This window comes from Coptis chinensis, chromosome 8 (genome assembly GCF_015680905.1).
Source record: "Coptis chinensis isolate HL-2020 chromosome 8, ASM1568090v1, whole genome shotgun sequence".
NCBI lineage: Eukaryota > Viridiplantae > Streptophyta > Magnoliopsida > Ranunculales > Ranunculaceae > Coptis > Coptis chinensis.
Window position 1 is genome coordinate 74956233 of NC_141463.1, and position 11724 is coordinate 74967956.

General features: G+C 36.2%; 2 protein-coding genes across 3 annotated transcripts; one reads left to right on the forward strand and one right to left on the reverse strand.

Moving 5' to 3' along the window:
- Nucleotides 1–86: 86 nt before the first annotated feature.
- Nucleotides 87–2473, reverse strand: LOC147483032 (alpha/beta-Hydrolases superfamily protein). Of its 2 annotated transcripts, none has more exons than XM_086580109.1 (4): nucleotides 2010–2473; nucleotides 1195–1544; nucleotides 644–840; nucleotides 87–536 (listed from the first exon to the last, which is right to left on the reverse strand). In XM_086580109.1, exons 1-4 carry the CDS (start codon nucleotides 2422–2424, stop codon nucleotides 185–187), a joined length of 1314 nt encoding a protein of 437 aa, XP_086436235.1. In that variant the 5' UTR covers nucleotides 2425–2473; the 3' UTR covers nucleotides 87–184. The 2 variants fall into 2 exon arrangements, with proteins under 2 accessions (XP_086436235.1, XP_086436234.1); XM_086580108.1 differs by having other exon boundaries at nucleotides 1195–1547.
- An 8490-nt stretch (nucleotides 2474–10963) lies between these two features.
- LOC147483033 (uncharacterized) lies at nucleotides 10964–11499 on the forward strand. Its single transcript, XM_086579474.1, has 2 exons — nucleotides 10964–11287; nucleotides 11389–11499. Exons 1-2 carry the CDS (start codon nucleotides 10964–10966, stop codon nucleotides 11497–11499), a joined length of 435 nt encoding a protein of 144 aa, XP_086435600.1.
- The last annotated feature ends 225 nt before the right edge of the window (nucleotides 11500–11724 follow it).

Here is an 11724-nt window from a genome sequence, read left to right on the forward strand (position 1 = left end):
TACTTGCGACATATTTTTGCACATTCGTGTAAACACATTACATTAAAACCCAGAAAAGAAAACAGGCTACCGTACGTCCAATTTGCAGAAACAAACATCCATTTTCTTTTTGTTGTTGTTAAGTGTTCTTGTACAGAAGGAAAAAAACGCCGCCTATCTACATAGAACAGAAGAAAAGAAAGTTTTACAGTAGTACAACCTCTTGTAATGATTCTTCTTTGCTTGCAGAGAGCCATAAATGTTCTAAATCCCTTGTAAAATGCTGCTCTCTACCAAAGATTACACTACTGTGGTCAGCATTAGAAATGATCTGAACCTCTGCAAGTGGGATCTTCAGTTTCAAATTGCGGCTACACTCCAATGGAGTCACCTGATCTTTGTCCCCTTGGATAACTTTGACCACCACCCTGGATCTTTTTATGGCTTCTAAATATTCATCCATGAGCTTTGCGCCTCCACATATCACATTATGCATGGTGTGCCAAGCTGAGTGATGCGTATGCCTTGTAAAGTCTACGATCATGAAATGAAGATCCCTGAAAGAAGATATATCATATCATATATTTGGATTTCTTGATTATTCATCAACTGAAATTCTGATATTTCGTTATGGCAAAAAAGAAATTCAGTGTTGCACTTTAACCTTCTTCGACTGAATAGCTTGAGAATCCATTCCCATCTCTGATGGTTTCTGCAAACAATGAAGCAGATACTTCTACCGACATGCTCATACCATGACATTACTGAGGACCCAAACAACAATGGTGGCCATAACCTCCTGTCAGCCACTGTGTTCAGTGCAGTTAAACTTGCTTCCACCTTTGGTGAACGGAAATAAGGCTGCACAGAGATATCCATTATACATGTACACTAGTAAGCTTCACATACAACTGCATTTAAAAATGATATACAAAGCTGGGAAGACACTCCAAAAAGTGATGCAGAGTAATGAAGCCAAAACTTACAGAAACATGAAATTCACTATGACCGACCGGATAACTTTAAATTCTAATAACTGAATAAATGCATTAAGAGAAGCAAATTGCATGTAAGTTAGAAATGTTTTAGATGATTTGGAACTTGCTATGTTAGCTGACTCCGTCAGAGTCGATCAGAAAGGGGTCCATTCATACCATAGAAGGAACATCGCAGAAACTAAGCAAACATGCTTTTGAATTGGTTTTAGATACTCACTGGCGATACCAAAGTGATAGATGTGACAGCTTTCAAGTACTTAGAAGCTAAAGCCGATGCAATTATACAGCCCATGGAGTGAGCAACCAAGTGAAAAGAGTTCAAACTGTACTTGTCGATCACGGATTGCTCAACCATTTCCATGTGATCCTTCAATGTGTATAAACAATCCCAAGGCTTGGGACTCTTACCAAAACCTAAGAGATCCACTGCAAATATCCTGTAATTTTGGTTTCCACTTTCAGAGAGATTAGGGAAAACAGATTCTACCCAAAATGAGGATGATGCTCCGAATCCATGTAAAAAAATTACATTTTCAACTTCCTTCCCCTTCGCGTCCTGATTAGCCACTGCTGAAACAAATATAATAAAACGTATCATAAAACTTCTAGTGCTTGTATTCCGACAAACCACATAATGTACTAAAGTGTGTAATCAAATAGTGTCTTCATACATGACTCCAACTGTCTTAGGACTAATTTAATGGAAGTCAAATCTCTGATTGAGAATAGCACCAACAACTTCTGATGCTAATCAACACCCTCCAAAGCAACCCAGCGAAAAGAAAAACTTCCCAAACTCAAATGTTGTGAAATGGTTGAGGTTGAGAGGTGCTTTATGTTGATTAGAACAATAGCTAGTTTGGTTTCTTCTAGTTTGGTTTCTTCCTTAAGGCATGCATATAGGAACTTTGGGCCAATGGATTGAGCACAATTTTTTTCATGAAAAGTTTTATTTCTATTTTACACTATAGCATTCTAAGCTCAGATTTAATCACTATTGTATAGCAAAATTCAAATAGAACTTATATGTACCTTTTGAAGGTTCCTTTACTACGACATGGAGCTTGTACTCCCCAGTTTGTTGTTGCCAAGAAACACATGACTCACAGCTACAATCAGACCATCTTCTCTTCACCTTCTTTAAACTACATTTCTCTATACAAGTCTCTCTCTTTGTTGTATTGCCATTTCCAAAAAAACCCAACTCCCTGAAAATGTTCTTCCTCTCATACAATGTCTCTGAAGGTTGTTCCTCTCCTCCTTTTCCATTTTGTCCCCTCCTGTTACAATAACATGGAGTGGTGTTTCCTTCCAAGAATGCATCTATTTTCCTGTAAAAAAAGCAGAGGAAAATGTCTAAGATATCCAAGAATGTGAAAACAACCAAACTTGAGGCTGTAATGAGTTTTTCAACAGTTTTTTCAGGCCATTTTCCAGGGGTGAGCATTTTATTCGTGAGGGTGAGCAAGTGTTAGGTGATTAAAATGAAGAAGCTAGAGAACCCGAAAGTAGACCGTTTTAACAGAAAATGTGATGGTCCTTGTCCCACGTCATGTGTCTCAAAGGTTCAAGATTCCAATACGGCCAGAGTGTACACATATGCACGTAACCCCTAAAACATAAAAGCATGTCTAATGATCTAATCCCACTTCATCGTACTTTCTAGTTAACTTGTATGCTAAATACAAGAAGAAAAAAGTTGATTAGACTTGGGATTTCAATCTTTTTGGCCTTGTTCAAGTGGTTGTATTCCCTGGTAGACCGACAATAATAGGTCTGCCCACAATGAGTGGCAGTAGTCGTGGGCCGTTATCATCATATATTCAAATCTAGGCGTTTAAATACCGCGCCCTTGACAATTTGAAACCACAACATAATTTTTTTATAATAGGTGTAGCAGCATCATATCAAATCTAAGTGTTTTATCATTAATCTGACCTCTGGTAGTGTGGTAGTAATTAATTCTAGGCAATTGACAATGTAATTTGACTGATTCTTTTGTATAAAAATATTTGAATAATGAAATTCGTGGTTTGGTTTCACTGTCGAGGGTACGTTTGGAAATGGGAATTAAAATTTTAGTGAGAATTAAAATTTTCAGATAATTAAATTCTCAATGATAATGTGAGAAATAGAGTGTTTGGTTGTCCACGAGACCGAGAATAGAAGTCAAATAACACACAATTAAATCGAGCAGAAAATCCTTGCAAAGTCACGACTTACTTGCTCTCTCCAAATATTAAAAAGTAAAGTCTTATTATACCATTTATTTATACCCTTTCTTTAATAAGATCACATTCTGTCTTTACTATTCACTTTACCTTTCTGAGTTTTGAAAAAAAAAATGGGAGAAATCGCTCATTTTAAACTTCTTAAACCAATTTATTTCAATTCACAATAAGAATTTGTTAAGAAGATGTAAGCATTTAAAAACCCTGATATTAAACTTTTTTTTTCCAATTTAAGGATTTCGTTGAGTTTTTTTTGGAGACGAAAGAGCTCAGAGTTAATGTAATATATGGAACAGACATCTTAAAATTGTCTATATAAGTGACTGTGGGGAGCTTAAATTTTTTGAGCCAAGCCTTTGCTTTCTCTAGTTTGCCTTGATTGTTCTTTTTCGAAATCCATGGGGTATGTTCATAATTTGAATGTTTTTCTTTATCTACCAATACATTTTGTTATCATATCCCTAGCTTGTTAATTACATGGTCAAAGTGGTAAACAACACCCCCCCCCCCAACAAATTTCTGGCTTCGTCCGACCGACCCTGTATTTTGATTATGTGTATATATTCGCCCCCCCTAGGTCAGATTTCTAGCTTTGTCCCTGTCTGTATGTGTGGGCTGATTGCAATTCCATCAAACGTATTGGTTGGTCATTTTTTGTGGAGATTACAGTAACAGATATCACCAGGGCAAATGTCTTAACAAGTAGTCAAGGACAGTAGGTGCCACCAAAGAGATGAACCAAGTATGCATTTAGTGAAATTCATTACTTAATTACTACCATTTCAGTTAAGGGTATATATGTCTTAACTCTTAAGGGATCAAAGTAGACATCACCGAAAAAGTCCTTATTAATATGTTTCATGAAAAGAGTCTAGAAGACCAATTTTGGGAAAAAGTAATTATGGACGGTTTTTTTTAATAGTAGGACAAATTCCAGCATTAAATAACCTAGGAACCCACAATTTCAATTTTAGTAACCCTCAAAGACAAAATAAGTTGGTCCGATCTTTTTATTTTTTTTAAAATACTAGTTTTATCCCTCCGTGTTATTATATATATATATATATATATATATTTATAAAATATATATATATATATATATATATATATATATTTTATATATAATGCCAAAATCTTAATTCCTCAATTAGACCCCATATTACCGGTTTTAAACCAAACATTTTAATCAGGGGGTACCCGAAAGTTTCACCTCCTAAATTTCAGGCAATTCTACGACTCAAGGTAATCGCGTAATTAGAAATTCTCAGATTTACAAATCGTCAAATAGACAGCTATGACTTCGATGGACCGTTTAGCTGTATTGGAGGATCCACAGTGTGAGTTAGCACTTTTACGAGCTTGTGCTGGGCTCTCCAAGTTGGTTTTTGCAGTTTGTATTTGTCCACCACTTTTTTTTAGGGAGGCAGCTAAGACTTTTGATCAGCACATTCACATGGTTCTACAGGGCATTATAGTTTCTGATGGTCCTGACTTCGGTGATTTGTAGTGGCATTTAGCGACGCTTCCATTGTGCCTTGGTGGGTTAGGTATCTATTGTGCCTCTGATGTCTCTGCTTTTGCTTTTGTAGCCTCCCGTTTTTAGATTTTAGAGCTTTAGAACCACATTCTTAGGAGTTGTGGTCCAGTGGCTATGGGTGAGATCCTTGGTGATGCTACCAGTGCATTGCGTCTCTGTCTTCCCGATTTTGACCTTGATTCTCTGGCTGTGAATGTTACCGTCCCCTCAAAACCACAAAAAGTTTTGGCGGAAGCTTTCTACGGTAAGATTGTTGCTAGTCTTGAGAGGGAGTTTGAGTTCTCTACTTGTCAGAAAGCAGTCATTGGATGCTTGCAGTCGGAACATGCAAAAAAATTTCTACTTGCTATTCCGATGGAGGGATTTGGACAGCGTATGTCACAGGTGGAGTATCGTGCCATTCTCAGGTACCATCTTATGATTCCTCTGTACTCTGACGGGGGTCTTTGCCCTGTATGCAAAAAAAAAGTAGATTAGATGCTTTTGGGCACATTGTAGACATTTTTCTAGTTTTAAATGCCGACATTATCATATTAGAGACATTTTGTGTGATGCATTTTGGAGGGCTGGGGTACAAGTGAAGAAAGAGGCTCCTGTTAACTTTCTCACTGATCCAAATGAGGGCAAATCGACACTTCGACCTACGGATGTCTTGATTTACAGTTAGTCCAAGGGAAAACATGCATGTGTTGATGTAACTGGAGTCTATCTGTTGGTAGGGTTGGGGAATGGTGACTTTGAGGTGGGAGAAGCTGCTAAGAGGGCAGCAACAGGGAAGATGGAAAAGTATGGGGAAGCTTGTAAGGCTAACCAGCATTGTTTTATTTCGTTCAGTTTCGACACTTTTGGGTTCTTGGAACAACAAATCATTGAGCTACTCAAGAGACTTTAAAGTTATGGACGATAGCGCTATATGAAATTTGGTTCTAACGAGTTTGTTTTTAGAAAGATATGATTTGCTATTTAGAAAGGACTTGCAGCGCAGCTTGTTGCACGCTTGTCATAATTATTTGTAAAATTCGTTATCATTCATTATCAATAAAATTTCCACTTAAAAAAAAACGTCGGTTCCTTGATTTCTACATCTGTCGTACTCCTCGCTCTTAAAAAGTTACTCAATCCTCCTCTACTACTCTTCTCTACTCCGTCAATCTCTATTCTACAAAAGTTACTCAATTCTCTTCTCTTACTCTTCTCTCCTTCTCTTACTCTTCTTATTGGCATCTTAAACTGACATATATTCAATTCACTTGATCCATTTATTTTCTCTTAAATACTAACAATTTTCGCTGTGCAACCGCAATGGATGAGGTCAGTGTTGTATTCTATTTTCACTTTCTAAGTTTGAATGATTCTATGATTTTTAAAACCGTTTTAGTTTTAGTTTCTTTCCTTTCCTTTTTATTCGTTATAAGTCTCTTCGTATTTGTTAACTTATTCGTATTCGTTATAAGTCTCGATCTCATGTTTTTTGTATTTCTCCTTATCTATTTCTTTGCATTTTGTTTTTTAAATCATGGCAGAGTTGCCCGAGCAGATGTAAGCAACGAATGCCTCATACTCGACTGAGACATCAACAAAGTATTAGGGACATAAACAAATATCAAAGGCGATATCGAGCAATGCATTCGTCTCCCAATGAAGTTATTTCAATTGCATTCTTTTATTTGCGTGCTTTTGGTCACAGATTTTTTTTTCATTTTTGTGATTTAAATTTTCTCCATTACTGTTTACCCTTATTAGCGTCCTAGACAGAAGCCCTCCCCACATTCTCACATCCTACGCGTGTGTGCATTACCGACATTCGTCGTCAGGCTAGATGCACAAACAATCCTCCCAATCATATGCCATCGAGAATAAGCAATGGGTTTTACAGATGTGCAAGGGGTTTTGTTCCAGATCAAACCTTCGCACCTTACATGTTGCCCGAAGGTAGAATTTGTGAACACTCTAGAGCTAAACAATTTATTCACTAGCAGGGTTGACTCTGAGATTGTAGAGGCCCTAGGCGAACTTTTACATGGGGACTATAGACATTGCCATAACAAAAAAGACCAATTTTTTTTTTGCACCATTTTATATATCTTGTGATATATATAATTTTTGGAAATCATAACATAAGAATTGTGTGGTGTAGTGGTTGTGTATCTAGTTTCGGTGGTTGTAATGAAGGTTCGAGTTATTGCAGCTAGGGTTGTCAATGGATCGGTTTGGGTAAGGTTCTGGAAAATCCAAACTTGAACCGATAAGAAAATTGAAAACCCGAAACCGAACCAAACCGATAATATTATATTTCATTCAAAACCGAACCGATAAGATATATTGCAACCCGAAATTGAACCGACCCAAACTGAAAACTATAAAATCAATTAAATCTTAAATTAAATCAATTAATTTCAGCAACACAATTGATAAACATATACAAAATTAATCATAAATATTACTAAAATGTCATCTTATTAGTTCGGGTCAATATCGGTTCGGTGGAAGGCAAACTCGAAACCAAACTAATATCTTATCAGTTCAGTTCAGTTTCGGGTCAGTGGAGGGCAAACAAAATTATCAAAACCCAAACCATTTTTTATCAGTTTGGTTCGGATCGGTTATCGGGTTATCGAAACCCAATAACAACCCTAATTGCAGTAACATTTTCAAAGGACTATTATGCATTTTATTGCCAAAAATTGACTTTGGACCTAACGAAATGCAAACTAACCAGGCCCATACCAACAAAATCATACTAGTTGTGGTATGGATGGAGGCCCTTTAGTTGGGCTGAAGCTTGGAGGCCTTAGGTGGTCGCCTAGTTAGCCTTGCCCCAGAGCCGACCCTGTTCACTAGACATCCGAGATATGTTGCTCAAAAGGTAGAATAAATCTTCCCAGGCCATCGTCGCCACCTGAGTTAGTACAACTGTTTCACAATGAGGGTGCGCTTCGAGAGCATTTCAAAGAAAACATCCACTCATACATTTATATATTTGCATTTACTTCAATGGGTGTTCACTTTGATCAAAATCTTGCAAGTGGTAGAGATGGTGTGTTTTCAATCCGTGCAAGAGCATCTATTTATCATAGGATTGGGAGCATGTTGTTGGGGCCCGGTAGGAAGCCTAAATATTTACAAATATACATATATGATACTGATAATGAGATTGAAAATCGGAATGGTGAGAACCAAACTTTACAAGCAACCATTATATCTACATTGCAAAATATCCTAGACAATTGCAATAATCCCTTTGTAGGCGTTTTCAGACAGCTCGGACAAAGAGATGACTTACAAAATTGCGGACTAATCATCAAAGAGTTGAGAACTGACCGCTAGGTGCATTCATTGCCAACAACATCACAGGTGGCTGTGATATTGATTGGAGAAGATGATCCAGAAAGATTGGAACCAAGAGATATTGTTGTTCAGACACAAACAGGTGAACTTCAACCAATTCCAGATATTGCTGGGTATTATGATCCATTACAGTATCCTCTTATGCTGCCTTATGGTGAATATGGTTGGGACTCGGGTATACATCGCAGTGGTACATGATGAATTAGTTACTGGAGTTACTATGCATATATTTTGCAGGTATGTGTGCCCTTTTGTTCTTTGTTTATGTTGGTTGTAAAAGTGTTTTGTTATTAGTTTTATGTAATTTATTTCTCTATGCACCTAATTTTATAATGCACTAATTAGTAATTTTATATTCTTACAACACGCTACACAAAGGGATCTTGGGAACTTTCGAATGAGAATTATTTTTTGTTGCAATGCATAACCACAGAAAAGATTACTGTAGATCACACATAATGGGCTACTCTTAAAATGTGTTAATAAGACTACATGTTTTAAGTACATTATAGCCTGATATTAACACTAATTAGAATTCTACTTGGTCGTGTTCTTTCATATTTCAGATTCGTCTTTCTGAGGTATCATTATTTCTTTTAGGTTGTCGCCTTATGCAACAATTTGTGGTTGACATGTGTGTCAAAATTGAAACAATGAAGATAAGATTTCATTGGGATAATTAGAAGCATATTAAAGTCGAGTTGTACCAGGGAATTCAAGATGCATTGAACTTTGGGGAGAGTGGGAGACGTATGCAGGTACCTTATATTTGTGTCTCTCTTCACATAATTTACAAATTGACATTCCTCATTTAATATTGTTTATCTGTCAATTTGAACTTTTGATACCTAGGCAACATCGGTACAAGGATCATACTTCCGCCCTCTCATACTGGTAACCCTCGAGATATGCATCGCCATTATCAGGATGCAATGGCATTGGTAAGGAGGTATGGCAAACCATATTTATTTATAACTATAACATGTAACCAATCAGGCATGCGATTACTCGTGAGTTAGAATTTGACCTATGTTCACAAGATAGACCTGATGTAGCTACTAGAACATTCCATTCTATTTTGGAAGAACTAAAACATGATTTATTTCGCAAGCACATATTAGGTCGAGTTATTGCACAAGTTCATGTTATAGAATTTCAAAAAAGATGACTGCCACATGCTCATTTTCTCCTCATTCTACATGAAAATGATAAAATAATTAATCCTGAAGATATATATAATATAGTTTCTGCAGAAATTCCTGATCCCAATACGAATCCTGATTTGTATACTACTGTTATGAATCATATGATGCATAACGCGTGTGGGACTCTTAATAGGAATGCCGTTTGTATGAAAGATGGTAGATGTAAAAATTAATTTCCTATATATGGCATTTGCACATTCAACTTCACATGGTATTGATTCATATGCTATATATATGAGACGTGATAATGGAAGACATGCCAATGTCGGAAAATACACGTTAGACAATCGTAACGTTGTTCCATATATACAATCCTTATTTGCTCTTAAAATATAATTGTCATGTTAATGTTGATATTTGTTCTAGCATAACTTCGGTTAAATATTTATATAAATATGTTTATAAAGGACCTGATCGTGTATCGTTTGGAGTTAGTAGTAGACCATATGGAAGTGAGGATGAGATATTTCAGTTTATTAATGCAAGATGGATCTGCCCCCCTGAGGCGTTCTGACGATTATATATATAAGTTCCCTTTGAATGGCATGTTTTCTTCAGTTGTGGCCTTGCAGATACATCTGGCTAATAGGCAGCAAGTTTCTTACTATAGTGGTGAACTTCTTGAGGATATATTAGATGATGAGGTACAGAACGAAAACCATGCTTACAAAATCTTTCAAGACAAATCTAATTGATGAGGAAGCACATCAATATCTTTACTTGGAGTTCCCAGAATACTTTTATTGGGATTCCACTCGAAAGGAATGGGTTCGTAGAAGTAACAAACGTAGAACGATTGGAAGAATTGCAACAATTTCTCTTATGGAAGGAGAACAGTATTACTTATGTTTGCTATTGTTATATGTGCGAGGTCACACTTCTTTTGACAATTTGCTAACAGTAAACGGTGAGCCGGTAGGTACTTTCAAAGAATTAGCAAAAAAAAAGGGGTTTACTTGAGAATGACGACAACATCAAAAGTTGTTTAAGAGAGGCTGCAAGTACATATATCCCTCTTTCTTTGAGAAAATTGTTTACTACAATTTTAATTTTTGTCAGCTGAGTGGAGTGGGAAAGCTTTGGAATGAATTCTACCCATTTATGATTGAGGACTACATTTCAGCAAATGATAGAAATGGTGATACTCAAATATTTATTAATCGTCTTCTAAAGGAGCTTGATCATATTTTAGCGAAGAAATAAAGAAACATTTATGATTATGATTTGCCCAAAATTATTGGGGATATTGACGAAGATATTGATTTAACAAGACTTATTGTTGAAGAGAGATCTTTGCAAATTCCAGAGGAGGACCTTACGACGATTCAAAACTTGAATGTTAAACAAAAACAAGCTTTTGATGAAATCGTTTCAGTTGTTAAAGAAAAACAACATTCTATTTTTTTCATTGATGGTCTAGGAGGCACATGCAAGACGTTCTTATACAGAGCACTACTTGCATCTTTAAGGAATGATAATCATATTGCGATAACAACAGCCACATAAGGAATAGCAGCCTTAGCATTATCTGTGGGTAGAACTACACATTCAAGGTTTGCCATTCCCATAAATATAGATTACCTATCAACGTGTAACATTGGTAAGCGTTCTACACTTGCCAAGCTTTTGTGTTGTGCAAACATACTTATATGGGATGAGGCAACAATGGCTCATAAACATGCTTTTCAAGCTCTAGATAGAACCTTAAAATGCATCACCGACTCTGACCTCCCTTTTGGTGGAAAAGTATTTGTTATTGAAGGTGATTTCCATCAAACGCTTCTTGTTGTTCAACATTCTACGATGGCTCAAGAGTTTGACGCATTTGTTGTGAAGTCATGGTTCTGGACCAAGGTAAAAATAATTTCTTTAACACAAAATATGTGTGCAATAACTGATTTATGGTGTGCTGATTTTCTATTGCGTGTGGGCAATGATACTGAGCCTTATATTGATGATGATAATATGATTAGATTGCCTAGTGATATTGTATTGCCATGGACAGATCAACAATTGATAAATGATTTAGTAGATTTTATTTATCCTCCACTAAGTCTTAATGGATGTAATAGTAATTACATTATTGATAGGTCCCCCCGAGGAATGATGTTGTTGATAAACTTAATAATAAGATTATAGGGATGTTCCCAGGACAAGAAAAAACTTATTACTCATTTGATATTGTTCCACCCGATCTCTAAAACTTATATCAGCAATAATTTTTAAATTTTATTGCACCAGGTGGACTGCCACCACATCAATTAATTCTGAAAAAGGGATGTCCAATCATGCTTCTTAGGAATATTAATCCAAGTATAGGATTCTATAATGGCACTTTATTAATTTGTCTTCATTTCTATGATAATACTATATATGTTGAGATTTCTACTGGACAGTTTAGAGGTAAGAGAGAGAGTTTATACCAC